The following is a 23,708-nucleotide window of genomic DNA, read 5'->3' as shown; positions in this document are numbered from 1 at the left end:
ATTTATCAGGAACAATTAATAAACTAGCAATGGTATATAAATAATATACATCATTAACATACATATAACATCTCTTAGAATGATATAATTTTTTCAAAACATAAGTTAGCCTGTGAAAGAGAGCGAAATCTGGCGATGTAAAATACAATGAACTAAATTTGTCAGGCGTTTCAGTAAAAGCAGGCTTCCACTGTATATTGGAAATAACAATTTTTTACCTGTTGTGTCTCTTGCAAGGGGATGGACTAGACTGGCTAGAGGAGCTGGTGCTCAAAGTGCTGTCAGGGCTGCTTAACGAACATACACGGTCAATATTCATAGTGCTCTGGCAGGCTTCACAATCTAGGCTACCTTTACATCTGAAACAAAGAAAAAAAATTAAGCCAAAAATAAATACTACCTCTCATTTGGCATGTTATTCATTCCTTTTACACACAGCTAGCCTTAAAATAATAAAGACAGATCTTTAATGTTATTTAGTATTACACTGGAAAGGGAATGGGGCCTATCTCTCAAAAGATAAAAAGCAATGATTCTTATTCCTGCTTATTGTTCCACTCATACACAATCTAAATTTTTTTGGGTCCCTTTGGAAAGTTTGACCTAAATTTTTAAACTCTGAAGCCTAAAATAAGGCTCCTGAATGCATATTTAGGCACTTAAGTTCAAAATATTTAAAGTTCATAATTTATAAATACCCATTCAGGTATTCCTGAAGGTACACAACACCTTTGAAAAATTAGGTCATTTTTATTTTGGTGCCTAAATATGAATTAGGATCCTTAGGCAGTCAAAGTAAAAAAAAAAAAAAATTGGCCATAGCCCAGTCCAAATCTTGCAGTCTTTACTCAAGTAAGTCTTCTGCTGGCTTCACTGGTTTGTTTTATGAAGAACTGTAGGCTATGGCCCTAGGTAATTTGTAAAAAAACAAAACAAAACAAAAACAAAACCTCTGTACCATCTCTGTCATAGAAGTAGCTCATTCTTTTCATAATCCCCACAACATGCAATGAAAATGAAATGTGGCACAAGTGGGGAAAGTATGGATGAAAGTATGAAAGAGATTTTTAAAGCAGTCCAGGGTATTTAGTCACATATCTTCTATTAGAATTAATTTGAGCTATGTGGCACCCTGGACTGCCTTGAAAAACATCAACCAAATGTGTTTGTATATAAACACACACACACGAGTGCCTACATGTTCAATTTGTTGTACACTATCACTAGGCTTGGCAGGATTTGATTTAAATGGACAGATGTTGGTAAACATCGATTTCAGCTGACACTGAAATCAACAACAAAAAATATCCATTGGTAAGGATTGGGTGTCACTGGCCCTGCGGCAGCGCACAGAGCCATCTGCACCCCTGGACAGTCATGGGTCTGGCAACACCAATCCTGGCAGGCAGAATGTGTAAGGAAGGCTGTGGACCTGATGGGTCAGAGCAAAGACCCTCTCCTCCAGCCAGGGCTGCGAGCAGGAGGACAAGCCCCCAGCCATGGGGGAGGCCACCCTGCTGCTGCATATCTCTGTCCCCGGATAGGAGCCATTCAGTAATGGGGTGGCCTTCCCCACGGCCATGGGCTCGTCCTTCTCCTCGTGGCCCTTGCTGGAGGTCTCTGCTTTGACCCACCAGGGCCACAGACTTCCACTGACCTTGTGCCTGCATGAATCTGGTGTTGCCAGCTCTGTGACTGTGCAGGGAATCCTCTGCAGCTCCACTGTCACAGCCCCACTTGCTCACCAGCCAGGAGTGCAGGGGCCATCCCCGGGCAGGAATGGTCAGTAACAGGGTGGCCTCCCCCAAAGCCAGAGGGTCATTGTCCAACTTGCAGCCGTCTCTACTCTGCCAGGCCAAGACTGCAGCCTCCATGCACCTGAGTGTCTTTGGCCCCTTGGCCATGCAGAGAGCTCCTTGCAGTCCCACTGTCAGTGCTGCACTAACTCCAACCCTACCCCCGCTTAACTCCCCGCAACTGTAAAAATAAAAATAGTTAAAAACTGGGGGGGATGATAAAAATCTATATTGTCAAAACTTGCAAAAAAAAAAAAAAAAAACCCAAACCCCAAATACTGCCAAGCTTAACTACCGCTACTGAACATAAATGCTGGTATACATACAAACCTTATTTGCACTCAATTTACACATGGAAGTGAGTATTTTATATGTTGAATCTATGATTTGTGTGCACAAGCAATGTGCAAAAATTATATGAACAATTAATTTTACATAAAAAACTGTACACATACTACAATCATATTTTGAAGATATGGCCCTAAATTTTGATCTTCTACTTGCCTGTTTACCAGTTTCAAAATCACATCCTGAACAATCAGATAACATTAGGCTTCCTCAAACTTATGTTTAAGGAAAAGCCCCTAATTCACAGCCATAAGGAATGTAAGTGCATTCAAACAAAAATGACATCTTTTCTTTGATTCACAGTAATTTAATATGGAATAATTTATTTCATAACTTATTAGAGAAAAATCATTTTAGGATGGAATTTCTATTGACTATACTCAACATCCAATTTCATACACAGATACATGTAATGCTACAGAGGTGGGTACGCATGAACAGTGCAACCCAATATTAAGAAATAATATCAATAAACATGCTATACCTAAGAGTAGTCAATTTTCAAACTTTAACAACTCATCTACTGTTATAAAAATAATTCTAAATAGTCAGTCCCTGTTATGAATGCACTGCTTGTAGCCTTCAATTCCCAAATAAGATACTGCCATGGTGTTGCCTTTTCTACCAAAAAGTAGGAAGCATATTGACTGTGATTGTGTCTAAAATCAAATACTGACTACACATAGTAGCTGAACTAGAGAATATTGCTGTAATCGCTGCACACGTTTTTTAGTATAGATAACAGTTTAACAAAACTAGACTTATTTATAAGCTTACTCTCTTAGTGAATGTCTTTGTCCTGTATCGTCTTCATCTGTGTCACTACTGATGGTGATCACACTGACTGCTGGACTTGGAGAATCTGCAATGATGATAGCCTGGCGCTGTTTGTTTGAAACAGATGAATCAGGGTCCTGCCTGACAGATGTTTTGCAACAGTTCCTCTCCTGTCCTTCTGAGTTATGATTGTCCTGTGCTTCTATACAACTTACTCTCTTGACAGCCTTCATATTAATTATCTTTGGAGATATAAATGCTGAATTTTGGATATTGGTATTTTGTAACACATTACTCCTGTGAAGAAGACACCTCATTAGACAGTTAGTAGAAACTTTGTAACATACTTGAAAACTTAATTCTATTCTTTGAACCTGATGAGTCCTCATGCACACAGATTTAGGAGCATCTAATTAGGATTATCTCAATATATTTTTAAACCCTTGCCAAAGGCTATTTAAGCACATATGTAGACAAAGCTGCTAGTATCACAGGCAGAGAGTAGATCAAAGGTAAAAAAAAAAGTTTATTTCCATTTCATGTCTCCCATCCTATCTACCAAAATACTTCAGAGAAATTGATACGGCAACAGGACAGTTTGAGTACAGTCAATGACCTTAGTGAGCATACATTATTCATATCTCTCTTATCCACTGTACAAAGGTTGTGAAGCTGATATATCAAAATCTACACCAAATACAAATAATACCATTTTACCAACCTGTTCTGGCACAGTTTATTTCTCTTGGTAACTGCAGGCTGTGGCCAGACAACATGTGCAATACCCACACTAATTGGCTGCGTGGCAGACAAAGTTATTTGATTTAAGAGTGGCTGTGGCATCACTGAATTGTAATGGCTGCCATGAGGAATCACTTTCCTAAGGAGAGAAGAGGGGAGTTATTAGCTGTAAACTCTTCAACTCAAATCCATATTCTTTGTTATGCAAAAGTCCTAAGAGAAGTCCTAAGACCTACCCCCAGTCTCCAAATCTTTGTGGACCAGCCACTGGATCAGAAGCTAGAGTTGTAGTAGAAGGAGCCACAGGTGTTATTTGTTGCCAAGCAGGAATCAATATTTGCTGAGTTCGATTAGACCATGGCTGTTGTGAAGTAAAGCAGATTTCATTAAGTGGCAAATGACCAGTATTTATATTAGCTTCTTAAAACTCAGCATAAATACAAAACAGTGATTAAATGGGACACTTTAAGGAAACATCAAACGTAATCTTTACAAATACAAGTTTTCTTAAGTGCCTAGTAATATAAAGTTTGTAATAGCCATTTTTAAAATACACAGTTCCAAATGAACCAACCTGAGACAGGACTCCTGCTTGTATCTGTAGTGGCTGTAAGGTAGGGGCCTGCGTCACCAATGGAACTGTATTATCTACCCTTAATGTGTAACCAGTAGGCTTACTGTGGTTTGTAGGAATTCCTAATGGGAAAAGGAAAAACAAATGAATTATACAAGCTTTAAACAAAATATTATTATGATCTAACTTGAGCAAAATGAAAAAATGATGAGGAGATTTTTAATCAGACTACTCATTTTTCTTGCTATGCTTATAATTTAGTTATACTACTGATTTAGACTTTTCAAACTGGATTAATCAATGTGATTTATCTTAGAGGAGATTTTGTTTCAGTACCTATCTGTTCAAGTGTGTGTTACTGTAATTTGTGTAATCACTATGAGAACACATACTATAGAAAGAACCAATTATATTTTATCCTCATCAGAATGACTCATGTGAAAAGCTTTCTACAATGCTGAGAGTTTTACTGTCTATTACAAATTTTCTCGGTTGCAGGGCAGCCAAGCAAAAACGGAGGGAGGGGGGCGGGGGAAGAGATCAATGGCTAACTTCCCTGTACCTATGGAGTCTCATGGAACTCAATCACTTCCTACTCGCTGACATCTTTTCTTTCCACAATGTGTCCTTATCAGTTCCTCTAGTTATGCCTCTAAGGAAACCACATACATGTGACCCCTTCTGTCCATAGGTGGCATATGTATTTCATTTGGGAAAGCTACTCCAGGATTGCTGGAAGCACTCTAGAAGTGGGGGGGGGCCACCAGCATGCAGACTGTGGCCCCGCCCCCTGCTCTACCCTTCTACCCTGAGGCCCCACCCCACCTCGCCCCACCTCTTCCCACCCCACTCCACTTCTTCCCCCAAGGCCCTGCCCTCACTCTGCCTCTTCCCCCGAGAGCCTGCCCACCGCTCGCTCCACTTCCCGCCCCCCTCGTCGCTTGCCCTTAAGGTAGGAAAAAAAGTGGAGGTGACCCACATCCAGTATTTGCGCCCTGCATGGCCAGCCTTTTTTTATTTTGGGGAGGGTTAGCCTCCTCAAGCCTCTTATACATGCTGCCCATGCTTCTGTCTGGTTTTAGGATCTTCTGTGGGGAATATTTGTTTCTCCCTACAGTCCATAAAATCTTTCCAGGGGAGCCCATGACAGTCAACCCACAACCTGCTTTTCTTGTGTGTGTCCTGGCACTGTGAGCTGATGCACACCTGAAATATTACAGCAAGAGCAGTCCAGGAAAGACACCCTCTCTAATGTTCTATGAGTGTCTTAATGGCTTGTTATCCCCACTGGGCTTTACCTGACTCAGATAGTCACAGATAAAAAAATAGTGCAATGTTTACGCCAGTCAATTTTCAGATGGCCTAACAATATAAATAGGGAGGAGGGCAATAGTTTTTTATTTTTTAACAGCATTTTCTAATAGAACAGTTTTCTTTCACTGCAGGTTCTACTGTGAATGAGAATATGCTGATTTTGACTTCTGGTCTTGCCTTTACATGACTCACACTACAGTCAATTACTAAGCCATACACATATGGATGACTACTGCCTAAGATTATAAATTCATTTATTCATTAAGAGTTTATTTTTTTAATCTTTTATTTCAATCCACTGAACATCTTTGAGCATGCCACATTGCTATATTAAGTTCTAACAGTTTGATGAAAGGCTTGGAATTTAAAAAACTTTGTTGAGTAATTTCTTCCACCCAGCCAAATAGAGTAAAAGCACCTTAACTGCCAAGAGCAGCAAAACTCAGCACTTAGGATATTCTACACAGCAGGCAAACAGGAATGATGAACAGCACCAAATATTGTTAACATTTCTCTTCCATCACCTCCCCACCAGAAACTCAGCTTGTCACGTAGGTGCTGAAACCAATATGTTTGTTCCCCCCCATTCAAGCTATGCCTAAATCAGGACTCTAATTCAGCAGTTCAGCACAGAACTGAGAGCAGGCAATGGAATCCAATGACAACTATTTTTCCTGTACTATCTCCTTTTCAATATCCAATGTATTAGGTATTACTAAAATAGTAACATGCATCTTAAAAAAACCAAAAACATGTACCATTAGCAGATAATAAATTACTTACCTATAATGAGTATACTCAGAAGGAAATAATCTGTGCATAAAGTTATATGTTTCGCTCAAATAGTCTAACATTTTGGACTGGTGTACTCAAAGCTTTCAGAAATTTCTGCAACCCAGGATAGAGGCAACAGCCATGAATAACATTGTTGGTAACACCTGCTGGCTCTATCTTTATCTTAAAAAAGGGCAAGTTTTCTTGGGCTCTGAATTTAAGTAGAAAGGCTTTTCCTCAGCCTATGTCTATCAGGGTCTCAATGACTTCTAGTTGGTGAGAAAGCATTAAGCAGGACTTAGGATAATTTACAAAGAACTCCTTAACACCTGCAATTCTCATAATGATTTTATTTTCCCTTTCAAAGTCTGGCCATTTTCCAACAAGAACACATGCCCTATCAATATAGATGCATTGCAGCAATGGGTAACCTCTTCAGAGAAAAGACAAAGATGAAAGAATACAACCAAACTGAAATCCAACACCCAAGTGTCACCTAAACCACCTTCTCTTCTCCATAGTTGGCAGTGACTTGAGACAAGAGAAAGAGTTCTTGTCAAAACAGTTTATATCTGATGGGTTGATTTTAAAAAATACAAAGAGCAAAAACTAGAGTCTTTTCTCATAAATATCTACTGTCAGATTCCAGATACTGTCTGATACAAGTCCTTCAAACAATAAAACCTCTGTTCACATGATGTGTATGTGCTTGTTTAGGGAATAAAGCCTAATCTGTGTTCTTATATACATGTACAAAGGTATACATCCCTGTGGTATTCCAGTTATTTTCTAGTCTGCTTCAGAGGAAGTACTTGTATGCTAACATTGGCACCTCATAGGCTACCAAACATTTCCAATAACAGGGTATTAGGCATTATCTGAAGATTTATTTTCAGGAATTCCAAAAAATCCATCTCAAAGGGATATTACAGAATTATTATAAGGAAAGGTTCTGCCAACTTGTTATCTCCTTCCTGAAGAACAGTGCAATTTAACCAATATCTCCAAAGGTAAGGTGGAATAAATATTATTGATGGTGCTGCCTCTAAGTGCATATCAAATGCTTAATTTTAGTGTTCATATGATAACTGTAAATGGTGTTTTAGCTAAAGATAAGAATAAATTACTCAACTTGAAACTGATTGTCTCTCTTCATCTCCCACTTCTATTTTTTTCTCTATAAAAATCCATTTTCCTTTTTATATCCTGTTTGATTTCCTCTCCCCCTTTCTTTTTGTTATTTTTGTCCTCTTCTTCTGTATCTCTCTTGCCCTTTCCCCCCAGCGTTCCTCCTATTGTATTCCTTCCAGGACCAATCCTACCACACTTTTCTAAAACCCCTATCCATTGCTCACACTTACAGAGATAAGCCTCTGAGAGCATGAATTTTCCTCAAAGTCCACTACCCCAATTCCATTGCTACTCCATGCTCCCAAAGATAGATTCCTGGAGAGCATAAGGAATCTTCTGGAATAGCCAGTCTCCTTCGCCAGCCCCTGCATGGGCTGCAGGATTTTCTGGCCTGAAAGACCTGCTTTTTCCATCAGCCCATAAGACACTGGGATTGCACATGCCAAAATATCATGCAGATACATGAATCATTTGGGACTTGGACTCTCAGACTCCTCTGGGCTACAGTCATAATTCAGCTTTTAAAACACTGTTAGAATATTTGGCTCAAGCTGAATATCACAATTTTGGTAAAATTCCTATATAAAGCTGAAATTTAGAACCATCATAAAGCTAATACAGAAGAAATCAAGGAATCAGTTATGTGCTCTAGACCTGAATTTAAGGTTCTCGTAGTAAAAGAAAAATTCATTCTGAGAGGGAACTGGACACAGATCCTTACATCTAAGTCACTGGCTCAGATCAGGCTTAGAGTGACTAATGTTCCTACCATTTTTGTATTTTTCAGACTATTTACCCAAAAAGTAAAGCATTCTGCACTGATTATTTTGGTCTCATACTCATTTGGGCGGCGACCAAGTACAGTGGTGTCCAACGCTTGATTCTCAAGATTCCAACTCTGTTAAGATTTGTATTTAATTATGAATTAAAAATATTTTCTGTGACTTGTAATTTTTAATCTGAAATGTTTGAGTCAGCCATACTGCTACAAGGAAGATCTAGATGGGTTCCCTACCAAGCTGTGGGAGCCCCTAAGACAGCAGGATAAGTGCTCAGCTGGCTCTGCCAGAGTTTAGGGAAGCCCCTAGCAAAGGATGGCCCCCTTCTCCTCCACAGTTACCCAATGATAGCCTAAAAGAGGAGACCCAACCACCAGTTTTAGCTCCCTGATCCTATTATCCAGCCCAGGTTAGAGATAGAGGTTGCTCAAATTGTGCAAGCTGGCTACAATCCTCAAGAGACCATGAGCCAGAGAGTAGCATGCTCAAGATACTCCTCTTCTCCACCTGACACATCCTATGCACCAGGGGCCATGGGGAAGGCATAAGAGCTCTATGCACATTGTAGATTCCCCTATAGCAGCAATTCCTTGCAAGAGACCTGGGGGTGGGCTTCTGCTGAATCTGTGCTGCCCAAGTAGCATAATGGGAGCACAACAGGGCAGAGAACCTGCCACAAAACATGGTTGTGGCCACCTGACCTTTTTGAAACAGTATGTTCAGGCTGCAATGGTCAGATGCAACTGTCCAAGTTCATCATAATGACACACGGTAATTGTAGGATCCAGCAGAGTGGTAATTACTCAGGGTAATTATACATGCTGTCTCCATGGATCTGTAACATTCCTAACTGAAATCCCAAGAGGTTTCTCCCTATTTTGCCCAAACTTTAAACCTATTTCACACATGCAGAGCCTTAAAATCCCATGCTGTTATCATCCTCATTTAAGATGAGGACTGCATAAGACTGCTTTGGACCTAGACAATGTCATTCTTTTCAACTGGTAAGGAGGTTGCTGTTTGACATAAACAACACTCTACCCCACCAAAGGGTGCCAGTACACTGTTCATGCTAGATTGGGGACAGAAATCAAATCTTGTTCTCTGATATTACAGAGCACAGTATCACATTATTATTTACATCTATGCAGACATATCTAAAAACAAGAAAGTATTTCAGATTTGTGCTAGAAGCATAGCAGTTCCAGTTCATAGCAATACCTTTTGGCCTGGTGCTAGGATCTCTAGTTTTAAGAAGACAACATCTGCCCTGGAATCCCACAGGTAAAATGAGTGAATGAGCTCCTAAACTGCTGTAAGGAGAGAAAACTGACAATTGGATGTTAGGATATGGTATACAGACCTTCCTTTGGGCTGCCTTAATAGTGGTTTCTGTAACTTCTGAAAGCTTTGAGAGGACTCTAAATCATGTATGCTTAGAGTCACATAACCAAAGCTGAGTATATGTAACAACATTTACCTTCACAAAAATGAACATTATGAACTACACTATATTTTATGTTTTAACATCTGCTATCCCACCAAACGTGAAGGCATAAATGTAAAGGGTCAGAAAATTTAGCATATCTCTCTCAAACAAAATCTGTGTGCTTTGCACCATAATGGTCTCAGTCAAATCTAGTCTGAACAGAGACCATGCTCTGCAAGTCTTACTCACATCATGAGTTAAAATATCTCAGCTATACTACATATTACACTTCAAAAGTACAACAGGGCGGTGGCAGAAAGCTATCAAAACATTTCAGAGTGGCTAATAAATTCCTGTTTTAACATTCAATTTCATTCAGAGGGCTGTGGATTAAAATATGAGGCTAATTCACCTAAAAATGCAATGGTAGGACTTCATTATTATCCAGATAGATTTACTTAATCAAAAACATTTCCAGTTTCAGTCTGGGGAGGTTTTTATAGCAGATTTGTAAATTTCTCAGACAAAATTTATAGTAAAATACAGACAATTAACTACTCCAGTAACAGCTGCTGCTTTTCAAAATCCAGAAAATGAAACAATTTCAGTTAATCCTACCTTGGATAGGCGGGGGGCATATAATCAGTGCCTGCTGAAAAGCATCATTGCAACCAAACTGAGCAGTTCCTGCCTGCAGTGGTATTCCATGATGTAAAACTGAATGGGCAGATGTAGTTAATGCCTGAAACAATAAATTTAGCATGGATGACCACATTATATTAATGTATATTTTATTATCTATCTCACTCTCTCTCACAGAGCAAATAATTAATAATAATTCCACTGAAATTGAAGTTTCAAAACATTTCAGATGAAGAAATACCATTTGACCACTGGAGGGCACTGTAATAAAGCAAACTGCTTTCAGGATGACAAGTCAAAATCTCTACGTTTTTTTAAATCAGGCTTAGAAAACTAACTTTTTCAAAGTGAACAACACTAGGAAGAGGGAACAAAATGTACATAAGATTTTTCCGCTACTGTCAAACACAATGATTCCTGGCTCATATTTTGAAATCAAAATGAGAAACTAAATTAATAGCCAAAAGTTCTTACCTGACTCCTCACTGTGCCAATTTTGGTGAAGTTTGCAGTCAGATTAGCAGTACTGCCTGAGGCAACTGGTCTCATAAGTGGTGTTTTATTGCAATTACTTATGTCATATGAGTTAGATCTGTATTTGCAGACATCCATGATATGGAAACAAGATTTCATTCTGTTAAAAGGAGAGAAGAGCTAAGTAGTTTTGATTAAAATTTTCCATTTAAAAAAGTATAAAGTAATTCCATTGGAGGAAGGAGAAATGGTTCTGAAAACACAACCTCAAGATTAACATAATCCTGCAACCTGGAAGGGGGTTAGACTAGATGACCCTTGCGTCCCTTCTAATCCTGTGATTTTATGATTCTGTAAGGCAAGATACAGCTAGAATTATACTTATGAGCTTCTCTTCTCTAAAAGCCCAAAATTCCTACGATTAATGGTAAACCTGTTGAATCTATGGTTCAATATCAAGAAAGAAACTTTAACTATTTTCTGCTTCTAGTGTCTAACAGTATTGCAGAGTATCTGCTAATAACTGGGGTACGTACCAAAAGAAGATGATGGATTAGACCAGGGTTTCTCAAACTTCATTGCAACAAAAATTACTATAAGACCCCAGCAAGGGGGACCAAAGCCTGAGCCCTCCTGCCCTTGGGTGTTTGTGTGGGGGAGAGGGGGTGCCGAAGCTTGAGGGCTTCAGCCTTGGACGGTGGGGTTTGGGCTTTGGCTTCAGCCCTGGGCCCCAGCAAGTTTAACAGCAGCACTGGTGACCCGCGACCCACTTTGGGGTCCCGACCCACAGTTTGAGAACCTCTGGATTAGACATATGAAAAATTCTCTCCTTTCTTAGACTTCTGTGTATCTGTTTTATTTAGGAAACCATTGTTCAAGTATCTATTTCTAGCATTGTAAAAATACTTTAATTGGGCTTGGGAATTAGGGCCTGATTCTGTTAAGTTCTGAACACCAATTCTAGGAGAATGGATAGTACTCAGTTCTTTTCAGAATCAGGCCTTAAGACTACTGGCTCCTCAGCATGGGGAATTTTGTATTCTAGGCATCTCAACACTATATATACTTACATTCTATACATTTTAAGCAACAAAATATACACACACACACCTATTTGACTGTAAAGCACTACTGTAGGTCTAACACAACATTGCTTTATTATAAATGTATAGAACATACTGGTTGCTATGTGGAAAATCTAGGAGATGCTTCATGGTAACAAAGGGATGGTTCAGTGTCTCAACTGGAGTAATTCTTAAATCAGCATCGATCAGCAACATTTTCTTCAACAGACTGACAAATTCTCTTCTATCTGCCTTCTCTGCCAATAGGTCACTTCCTTCCAAATCCATCACCATGTTCACCTGGCATGGAATAATTTAAAAAAAAAAAAGTCAGATGAAACAAACATGCATACTGATAATACTTCCTTTGGTTCCTTTCATTAATTTTTTCCACTTCAAGAGACTAAAATGTATTGCTTTTAAAAAGCAGGGCCAAGTGAAATATTTGGAATTTATTAGCTTGTCCAAACATGTTTGTTTTGGGACTAATGAATCTGACCCAACCAACACCCTTCAAGCTTTTACTGTACAAATAACTGCTCTTCTGACAATACCTGTGCACCTAACATCTATTGAAAGCCTTATACCAGCTGCCATTCCAAATTTGGGATTTGGAATTTAAGTCTGTTTAGGAGGTAGAGATTAGAATCCTTGAAAAAGAAACCCAATCATCAGTAGTACTAGTGCCCCACCTGCCTCAAATCATCAACCCTGGAAGTGTTTTCTTTCAACTGATACGTTTTTAATCAGTGATGCTCACTCAGATTAGGGAACACATGTGCCTGACATATGGGACAGATGAGATTCTCTGTCTGCTTCCATGCCACTGGAAGTCTACAGAAGTGGTCTAATCTGTATCCAGCTCTCAGAACTAAGTAGAAGATTTTGCCAACCTCTGAAAATAGAGGAATAAAAGATTCAAAGTAACAAAAAACCCGAGATCCTCTTACTTATTTTTGCCTTGAAGGTGGAAAATACTAAATAAATGCTAAGTATTACTATTTTTTTTTTAAGGTTGAGCTGTGAGAACAGAGCTAGTTCATGAAGAAGACAACTCCAAATGTGTATAGTAACACCAGTCCTGAAATGGAATTGAGTATCTTCTCAGGATGTCAAAGAAGAAAGGGGGGGGAGGAGATTTCCTTTTATTAGTGATTAAGGCATATAAAGCAGCGGAAGTATAAGGATGCAGTTTAGTTAACAACAAAAGGGTTTGGGAAGCTGTCAGTGTCTCTAGAGAAAGGAGGGTTTTAAGTCCTTGGCTCTTTTTGGGGTGTTTCGTTCAGGGACCTCTATCGCCTGTGCTCTTTGTACAAATGATACTTTTATTATAGACAAAAACCTAGATATAAGAATCATTTTACCTGGATTGGTAAATGTTACAATAGAATATGAAATATACTGCACACTATTTAAGATCTTTTTCACCAGCACAAATATAATTGCACAAAAATCACACAAGGGGGGAGGGATAGCTCAGTGGTTTGAGCATTGGCCTGCTAAACCCAGGGTTGTGAGTTCAATCCTTGAGGAGGCCACTTAGGGATTTGGGGCAAAAATTGGTCCTGCTAGTGAAGGCAGGGGGCTGGACTCAATGACCTTTCAAGGTCCCTTCCAGTTCTAGGAGACTGGTATATCTCCAATTATTACCTTTTTTATTACCTTTAACAACAAAGGAAAGCAAAGATCTATGCATCAAGGAACTAAATAGACAGGCATAGATGGTTAGTTTCCACAGGAGCAGACTAGGCAGGTATGGATGAATGGAAAATATTCCCAGAATGTATTCTAATTCACAAAAGATAACTGATATAAGTTTTTAAATAAATCACTGTGCATCTCTCAGCTGTATTGTTTGCAAGGGAAAAATACTTGAATACTCACATGCACTATATCATCCAAACTGTTGAAAATATACTTTCTGGCCTCTTTAGACTTCATCCCTGTCTCTGTCTCATGCTCTTCCAGTGTCTTAAAAGGGAGGAAAAAAAATGGTCAACTAAAAGGACACTGTTAGTATAAAATATTTACTGTTAGTAATCACAGTTTAGACAATTGAGAGACTTTAATTTTACATTTATTTTACTGTTATGCTTTTTGCTGACGTTTTGTATTTCAGTCAGTTTAGACAACAAAAATAGCCAATTTCACTTCCTGGCTCTTCTGAATAATCACAATGCTGTATTATAGTATCTGGTTTGCAAACAATACAGGAAATAGCTAATACCTAACAAAAAACCTGCTTTATGAAAACTTTTTTATTGGTATTTGATTTCGTACATAAAAGGTTTTTGTTTGTTTGTTGTTGGTTTATTTTACATATATACCTACCACTAACTTTTGGAACTAAGCTAGGTGACAGTATCACTTTAAATAGAATCATTCCCCTTTCAATTTCTCTCTTCTTACAGGTTTTTGTTTTGTTTTCAAGTACATTTTATTTGTTCACAGCTACCGTGACAGAGAAAGTATCTGAAATATTAAAACATCATAAACAAAAAGGCTTAAAGGACAAGTATATACCATGACAGTATCATAATGCACCAAACTTTCTGTTATAATTTCCCCAAAATAATATACCAAAATAAGTAAATAAAATAAAAAAACCCACCCGAGTCCCACCCTCATCCTGCAGTAGGGACTCTTGCACGATCCCAAAATAAAACACCACCGCTATTTAAAAGTAAATTAAAGAGACGCTTCCTCAGCATATTATATAGACTAGATTCAGCAATGTTTTTCTTACTATCTGGAAAATAGTTCAGCTGTGATCGCCATACATCAAAAAAATCTCCCTTTTCTCTCCCTCTAAAGAGTAGAGCAGGGGTAGGCAACCTATGGCACGCGTGCCGAAGGCGACAGGCGAGCTGATTTTCAGTAGCACTCACACTGCCCGGGTCCTGACCACCGGTCGGGGGGGGGGGGGTGCTCTGCATTTTAATTCAATTTTATTAATGAAGCTTCTTAAACACTTTAATAGCCTTATTTACTTTACAAACAACGATAGTTTAGTTATATATTATAGACTTACAGAAAGAGACCTTCTAAAAACGTTAAAATATATTACTGGCACCTTAAACCTTAAATTAGAATGAATAAATGAAGACTCAGCACACCACTTCTGAAAGGTTGCTGACCCCTGGAGTAGTGTGTTTAGTCTGGTATGGGAGATTTAACAATCTTAGGTTAGGTCTACACCAGGGTGGGGTGTCAACCTAAGATACGCAACTTCAGCTAGGCGAGTCGACCACTGCTGCTCTCCTGTCAACTCCACTTCCGCCTCTCGCTGCGGTGGAGTTCCGGAATCGACGGCAGAGCGATCAGGGATCGATTTTATCACGTCTACACTAGACGCGATAAATTGATCCCAATAGATCTATCACTACCCGCCGATCCGGCGGGTAGTGTAGACGTACCCCTAATTTCCAGAGACAGAAGGGTGACTTGTCTTGTATCCAACATAAAAAGATACATTCTCTAGCCAATAAACGCCCACATTCACATCCATTCATATTGAAAGAGATCAGATGGAAGTTAAAGTGAGATCCAACAGAAATATCAAGGTTGGAGACCAGGAATAGCCACACTGAAGCACTTAGAAAGCTCTAACATAATCTGGGCCCAAAAGGCATTCATTTGTGTACAGTGGCACCAACAGTACACCCAGTTAGCAATCCTCACTTTGCATTTTAAGCATACTAAGCAAAATATACCAAACAACTTACTATGGAATGATATTTTATTTTGCTTCTATTGCTTCAGAATTTCATGACCATTCATCAAGATTTAACTCCATTTGTTATCTGTACTTGGCTCTTTTACTCAATACTGCCTAAGCCTTTGTGGGTCTCTCCCCAGAAATAACACAGGAGCTACTTAATTCTTTATACAGCAGAGAAATTAAACCACATATGTCTGGAGGGGTTGTCTCACATACAGCGCTACAGTGCAGCTGCACTGCTACAGTGCTTTAATAAAGACGCTAATACGCTGAAGGGAGAGCTTCTCCTATTGGGGAGGAGGATTAGCTACGCCAAGAGGCAGTAGCTATGTTGACGGGAGAAGATATCCCGTTGACATAACCCTGCCTATGAAAGGGATTAGGTCAGTATAACTACATCGCCTAATGGTGTGGATTTTTCACACCCCTGAGCAATACAGTTATACCAATATAGGTTTGTAGAGTATAGCTGGCCTATGATTACTTAGATAGAAGACATAATTCTATCTTAGTTTTGCAAATTTGTGAAGATCTCCATGTTGTAAATAAGAAACCTTAATTTGGTGCGCGCGTGTGTGTGTGTGTGTGCGCATTATACTATTTTTTCAATTATTTTATACTTCTGACCTTTAACCTCCAACCAGAATATGGTGCATCTGTTTCTCTACAGAAAAATCTTGCAGTTTTCGTTCCCATGTTCAACAACTGCTCTCCTGGCAAACCTTGAGTCTGTGAAATGTAACGAATCTGGGGGAGGAAAAAGTAGAAGGAACTTAACTTCTTGTTTTCAAATCATGATCTACAAAGATAGAAACTTGCACTTCGTCATTTCCCACACGAAAAAACGCAAAGAGGACTGAGAGTGGGCAAACAACTCTTATATAGAGAGAAACAGCACTTTAAAAAGTTTTGTATTAGTCTCTCCATCTATTATCAGGAGAAAACTCTAAATATCCAAGCATCTAAAGTGGTATAGTTAAACGAGGACATAATTCTGGTCAGCAATGAGTCTTTTATTTACATGACTTACTGGTTCAAAACTACTGCAAACTCTGCAATAATCATGACTCCATATACATGGAATGCTCTCCAGGAGCAGTTTCACAAAGTCACCACCCTCCCCTCATTCAAATCCTTATTAAGACCTGTACTGAGGCCTTACAGATAAGCTCAGGAAAGATGTTTGTTCCATTCAGAAGAGGACATGAATATTCAATTTTCCCCCTTATAATTAACATACAAGGCACTATTCTTCTAATAATTCAAAAATCATATTTGAAACCAAGTGATGCATGGGGTCCCAGCACAAGTAACATTTTACAGTGGGATGGGTTAGGTGTATGCCACAGTTCTTTCAACAGGTATTAAAAGAATTTCCATGTTGTTTAATGACAAGACCATATATATCCACGGTGGTAAGAAGAGTTAATTTTTTGTTCCATTTTCTCCAAACATTCTGATGATTGCCATTTTGCAAACGTGCTATATAAAAATGTTAGACCCCTCTTGATACAGGTGTTAATGCCCCACAGTCCAGCCAAATGTCATTTGGCTACTCACATTCTACCCACCTAAAATTGTCCCCGTGTTTTCAGTTAGATACAGTATTCTTTGGAAGTTTTTTCACTTCCTTTATACGTTGTTGTGCTCTGTTACATAGTGAAAATGTATATATGTCCCATTCTATGCATTCGATGAAGTAGGCTGTAGCCCACAAAAGCTTATGCTCAAATAAATTTGTTAGTCTCTAAGGTGCCACAAGTACTCCTGTTCTTTTTGCGGATACAAACTAACACGGCTACTACTCTGAAACCATAGTGAATGTGTGTTTCACGCCAAAGAAGGCTGCATTTCAGCAGTGAGTGAAATTTCAGGATATTGTTTGTCAAGTACTTTGGAATCCTTCATTATATAGGGCCTGATCCAACATCCATTTAGAACAATGGGAGTATCTCTGTTGACTTCAGTGGACATTGTATCAGGTCTATAACTAAATGTATACCAAGATGTTTTACTGTAATTATCCATAAATTACTATTAGTGTAGAAGGTATGATGGGTGTTTTTATATATATTTCTTTCAAAACAGTGAATATTATTAACAAGCCACACCATCATACTATAATCATATCATTTCACAATCATGTATTTCTTTTAGGTACTGCAATTTTAAAATGTTGGATCATCAGAAATATTAAAAAGTATCAAGATTTGACTTATATCCTTAAAAACATGACAGAGTAACCAACGCTAAGACTGATATTTTTACCTTAACTCACATTGTTGTGCATGAGTATTGTAGGGATCTAAGAACATCATATGATGTTCAATATGTGAATACGTTACAGCCTTCTCTTTACATTTTCTTTCTGTTGTGAGTTTAAATCAGATCTTTAATGTTAGCTGAACCTGAATTTTCTGTGTGTCAAATTATAAAAGAGAAAATATGATTTTGAAACCACAACCAGGTACTTCTCCACATTTTGTACATTTCTCATTAACTTTAAAACAGTGCATACAAAGAGGGCAACTGACTGATTCATTCCCAACTCAAGCAGCCTTGTAACCCACTGTTAACTCTATAGGGACACAGGTGAAGTTCTCCAGAATAAAAACTGTAAAAGATACGATTAAGAATTTCAGGTTAATTGGAGTCTGTATTATAGAAATAGATGAGCTGCCAAAAAATCCCAAAAGACCATTATATTTTTTCCTTTTTTTTAATTTGCAAACTATATTAACAAACAGCAATAATTTTGGCAGACATCCTTGAGACCATGTAATGATCTGATGTTGGTAACAGTGAAGTCCTGGAATGTGTTTCCAGTAGCAACATTCTGTGAAAGTGAGATTGCCATATTGCTATTTAAATCCTCCCTTGTAATATTTCTAGTTATTTTGGGCCGATTTTATTTTGCAAAAAATATTTATAAATGGTTTGGGGGAGTGGGTGTATATATAAAACAATGACAGTAGTATCTAGAAGAGCTCTTTAGGGGATTTTCACTATTCAGTTCTAGAATGCCCTAAATAGTACCTCTGGTCAGCTAAATATTGGATGAAAAATAAGATCCACTTCAATTTAGGCTTAAACAGTTTCTTTTAGCCTTAATTTTGTACATTTTAAGACAAAGCTATTATCCCCTATGAATTACTTATACATGCAAAAACAGATAAGGCAAGAAAGATAAGTGATCAAATTACCATCCTCAGGGACAGGACGATTCTCTTTAAATCTCTAGTTTCTATGTTCGACTATTCTTCCCATGTCTCCTCCACTCTTTTTTGTCCATCACCTATCGTTTACCCCTTGTTCCATAACTTTACCAGGTTACCTCAATTGTGTACCTATCTATTCTAAACTTCTAATTAAAACATTCTCATGCATAAATTACAACTAACCTAAACTAACATTTTTGCTTATCCTGCTAAAACTTCCTTTTATCTGTCTATTTCTATCATCTCTCTGCTGTCAATCCCCCTGGTTCCATCCAGTTGCTTTTATGGCTACACTGGCGAGTTGCAGCGCTGGTAGTTTGCAGCGCTGGTCGTCCAGCTGTGCAGGGCCAGCGCTGCAGTGTGGCCACACTGACAGCTACCAGCGCTGCAGTGTGGCCACATTGGCAGCATTTCCAGCGCTGTACTGAGAGGTGCATTGTGGGCAGCTATCCCACAGAGCACCTCGTCCCGTTTTGGCGCCGTTTTGGCGCTGAGTATTGTGGGAAGGGGAAGGAAGTGTGTGGGTCATTCCGCTTCCTGTTCCAACGCCCCGTAGTGCATCGCTTCACTTCCCAGCAGTCACAGTTTCGCCGTCCACGTTTCTTGCCATTGTGAGTGCAGCATGCTTTCAGTGTGTGAAATGGAGCCTGAGCTGCTGAGGAATTTGCTGCTGACTGTCGCCAGCACATCACATTTGGCAGTTGAGCTATTCCTTCAGCTCCAAAGTGACAGTGAGGAGTCCGATGATGATATGGATTTGCCTAAAGCGGGTGACATGAAATTGCTTGTGGCGGTAACGGAAATGCTCAGCACCGTGGAACGCCGCTTTTGGGCTCGTGAGACAAGCAGTGAGTGGTGGGATCACACTGTCATGGAAGTCTGGGATGACGAGCAGTGGCTGCAGAACTTTCGTATGAGAAAAGCCACTTTCATGGGACTGTGTGCTGAGCTCGCCCCCACCCTGCGGCGCAAGGACACAAGATTGAGAGCTGCCCTGACGGTGGAAAAGCAGGTGGCTATTGCAATCTGGAAGCTGGCAACTCCAGACAGCTACCGGTCGGTCGGGAACCAGTTTGGAGTGGGAAAGTCGACCGTTGGAATCGTGTTGATGCAAGTTTGCAGGGCCATTAATCGCATCCTGCTAAGGAGAACCGTGACTGTGGGGAACGTGCAGGACATTGTGGATGGCTTTGCAGAAATGGGTTTCCCTAACTGTGGAGGGGCAATAGATGGGACGCATATTCCTATTCTGGCACCACCCCACCTAGCCTACGAGTACATTAATCGCAAGGGGTATTTCTCTATGGTTCTCCAGGCGCTTGTGGATCACCGTGGGCGTTTCATTGATATTTACACAGGCTGGCCTGGAAAAGTGCATGATGCACGCATCTTTCGGAACAGTGGCCTGTTCAGGAAGATGCAGGAAGGAAAATTTTTCCCAGACCGAAAGATCACAGTAGGGGACGTTGAAATGCCCATTGTGATCCTTGGGGACCCCGCTTACCCATTAATGCCTTGGCTCATGAAACCCTATACAGGGAAGCTGGACAGGAGCCAGGACCGTTTCAACTACAGGCTGAGCCGATGCCGAATGACTGTGGAGTGTGCTTTTGGCCGTTTAAAGGGGCGCTGGCGGGCGCTTTATGGGAAGCTAGACTTGGGGGAAAGCAGCATCCCTGCGGTTGTATCCGCGTGCTGTACCCTCCATAATATTTGTGAAGGGAAGGGTGAAACATTCAGCCAGGCATGGAACAACGAGGTGCAAGTCCTGGAGGCTGAATTTGCACAGCCAGACAGCAGGGCTACTAGAGACGCCCACCACAGGGCAACAAGGATTAGGGATGCCTTGAGGGAGAAATTTGAGGCTGAAAGCCAACAGTAATGTTTTTTTGCCTTGACCAGGAGTGACGTGCACTGGTTACAGTGCTTTTAAGTGCCTGTGTTTTCCTTGATGTTTGTTACCTGTGTTTTCATTGGGGTTTGTTATCTTTCACTTTATGCAATAATAAAAACTGTTTCATAATCAAAGAAATCATTTATTTAAAAAAAAGGAAGTAAACGGGCAGGGGGGTTGGTTGTTGAACTGTACATTCATAGTTTTGCATATGTACTGCCAGGAGTGCTGTGCACCTCAGGATTGTACTGTTGCATGGTGATGGGGGTTGAGTGCAGAGGGTAAGGGTCGAAGTTCTCTGGGCTCATAGGTGACCGTACAGGTGTCGGGGGCAGCTGGTGATGGTGTAGGTAAGAACCTGGATGCTGGGGAACGGGACTTGGAGCTGACATTGGTGCATAGGGGAAAGAGGTTTGGGAGGGTGGGGGTTTGGCACGGTAGTGCTCTGCCTGCATTGCTACCAGTGACTGCATACAGTCTGTTTGGCGCGCCATGAGGTTTATAAGCTGCCTCGTGGTTTTCTTCAGCATCAACGCCTTTCTCCTGCTTTCTGTTTCCCTCCAGTGCTGCATCTTTTCTCTCCATTCCTGCGCAATTTTATTCTCTGTTGCACACTGGTTCATAACTGCCTTCACCAGATCTTCTTTGCTTTTGTTAGGTTTCCTTCTCAGGTTTTGAAGCTTTCTTTCAGTCACTGATAAGACTGGCCCAGGACTACTCAAGGTCACTATAAAAATACAGCAAATGATACATTTTAAGAGAGCTTGCATTGTGTATAATCTGAAGTTAGTTTCAAGTCTCACACAGTAGCATTCCTCAGACATTTCAGCAACTGCTAGAGAATTCACAGCCTCCCAGAAATGGTAATGGTAATTAACCCTGGGGTTCCTGCCGCGGTATGCTTGGGCAGGGTGCTTCTTGCTTCATGGCTACACTGCCTGTTTTTGGGCTTTGTTAAAGGCAGCACTGCCATGTCCCTCAGGAATTAACCCTGGGGTTCCTGCCGCGGTATGCTTGGGCAGGGTGCTTCTTGCTTCATGGCTACACTGCCTGTTTTTGGGCTTTGTTAAAGGCAGCACTGCCATGTCCCTCAGGAATTAACCCTGGGGTTCCTGCCGCGGTATGCTTGGGCAGGGTGCTTCTTGCTTCATGGCTACACTGCCTGTTTTTGGGCTTTGTTAAAGGCAGCACTGCCATGTCCCTCAGGAATTAACCCTGGGGTTCCTGCCGCGGTATGCTTGGGCAGGGTGCTTCTTGCTTCATGGCTACACTGCCTGTTTTTGGGCTTTGTTAAAGGCAGCACTGCCATGTCCCTCAGGAATTAACCCTGGGGTTCCTGCCGCGGTATGCTTGGGCAGGGTGCTTCTTGCTTCATGGCTACACTGCCTGTTTTTGGGCTTTGTTAAAGGCAGCACTGCCATGTCCCTCAGGAATTAACCCTGAGGTTCCTGCCGCGGTATGCTTGGGCAGGGTGCTTCTTGCTTCATGGCTACACTGCCTGTTTTTTGGGCTTTGTTAAAGGCAGCACTGCCATGTCCCTCAGGAATTAACCCTGGGGTTCCTGCCGCGGTATGCAGTTGGGGAAACCAGCACTGAAACACTCCCTCCATTTCCCACAGGAGTTAATACTTGAAGATATCTCCCTGCTGCGGGTTACCAAAGAAGAAAGGGAGGGTCTCCTACAACAATGCGGATTCCGCCCTGGCCCCTATGCAGCTTGCCTCTGTGCAGGCATGGTTCCCCCACCCCTCCTGGAACAGTGGCGCGGACGCGTTAGCCTGACTGGGACAGGGACCACAATGGCTCTCCCTTTAAACTTGGTCACGTGAATTGCCTATGCTCTTGCAGAAACTTTTGAAGAGATTACAGAGGCAGATTACTGCGATGTGATAGACCACATCAATGGGATATTCCATGTCTAGGCATGCAGGCATGCAGCCATACCATCCCCCCTCCTCTCCCAAAACCTTTGCATTGCAATAAAAGCTGCTTACCTGGGACCTGCTCCTGTGATTCTTCTGCACCAAGTTCCAGGGGCTGCGACTGGCTAGCTTCCTCCTGGCTTGAGAAGAGCTCCTGACTGCATGCCTCCTGGGACTCCAGGGTGTCTTCCCCCACTACAGTAGCCTCACTGTCTGCCTCCCCCTCCCCCTCCTCTACCGGCTCTGAACTGTCCATCGTGGTCCTTGGATTTACAGAGGGGTCACCCCCATAAATCGCATCCAGCTCCTTGTAAAACCGGCAGGTCGTGGGGGCACTGCCGGATCTGCGGTTCCCCTCACGTGCTTTGCAATAGGCACTCGGCAGCTCCTTTACTTTTACCCTGCACTGCAGCACGTCACGCTCATGGCCCTTTTCCAGCATGGCTCTCGATACCTGGGCAAAGGTATCATAATTCTTATGGCTAGAGCGCAGCTGTGCCTGCACAGATTCCTTCCCCCAAACACTGATGAGGTCCATCAGCTCGCCATTGCTCCATGCTGGGGCTCGTTTGCCACGTGGAGGCATGGTCACCTGTAAAGATTCACTGATTGCATTCCATACCTGGCTGAGCAAACAGGAAGGGGATTTTTAAAATTCCCGGGGCATTTAAAGGGCGGGTCACCTGAAGCCAGGGAAGTAGAGTCTGACCTGATGAGCAGAGTGGCTGAACAGGCATTCTGGGATACATCCTTATACCCTGGAGGCCAATCACAGCGCTGGTGTGTGGCCACACTTGATGACCAGCGCTGCAGAACCAGCGCTGGAATCCTTATTCCCCATGCCGAGTGAGGTGTACGGCCAGCGCTGCAGCCAGGGAGTTGCAGCGCTGGAAGTGCCTTGCAGGTGTGGCCACTTACTAATTGCAGCGCTGGTGGAGGCTTTCCAGTGCTGCAAATCGCCAGTGTAGCCATACCCTTAGTCTGTTTTTGTGGCCCTGGGTTTTTATTTGTTAGCTGTCTTGCTGGAGGGAGAGGGGTGGGTGTACCTGGAGCTAACAATTCTCTCATAACACTTTCTTCAGTCTGATATTTGCATAGATAGAGGATTTT

General features: G+C 41.1%; 1 protein-coding gene across 4 annotated transcripts in view; it reads right to left on the bottom strand.

Annotated features, from left to right (window-relative positions):
* Window positions 1-23,708, bottom strand: part of HIPK3 (homeodomain interacting protein kinase 3) — a 162,009-nt gene that overhangs the window by 9,498 nt on the left and 128,803 nt on the right. For all 4 annotated transcript variants that reach the window (XM_045014289.1, XM_045014292.1, XM_045014290.1 and 1 more), the window contains 11 exons: window positions 16,192-16,311; window positions 13,728-13,814; window positions 11,959-12,143; window positions 10,780-10,939; window positions 10,282-10,405; window positions 9,456-9,563; window positions 4,237-4,358; window positions 3,899-4,023; window positions 3,643-3,801; window positions 2,922-3,218; window positions 219-359 (listed from right to left, as the gene is read on the bottom strand). In XM_045014289.1, coding sequence (XP_044870224.1) covers window positions 219-359; window positions 2,922-3,218; window positions 3,643-3,801; window positions 3,899-4,023; window positions 4,237-4,358; window positions 9,456-9,563; window positions 10,282-10,405; window positions 10,780-10,939; window positions 11,959-12,143; window positions 13,728-13,814; window positions 16,192-16,311 — 1,628 coding nt within the window. The remainder of the gene's footprint in view (window positions 1-218; window positions 360-2,921; window positions 3,219-3,642; window positions 3,802-3,898; window positions 4,024-4,236; window positions 4,359-9,455; window positions 9,564-10,281; window positions 10,406-10,779; window positions 10,940-11,958; window positions 12,144-13,727; window positions 13,815-16,191; window positions 16,312-23,708) is intronic.

This window comes from Mauremys mutica, chromosome 4, assembly GCF_020497125.1.
Source record: "Mauremys mutica isolate MM-2020 ecotype Southern chromosome 4, ASM2049712v1, whole genome shotgun sequence".
Taxonomy (NCBI): Eukaryota; Metazoa; Chordata; order Testudines; family Geoemydidae; genus Mauremys; species Mauremys mutica.
Note: the sequence above shows the minus strand (reverse complement) of the source record. Positions and strands in the feature narration are given on the sequence as shown.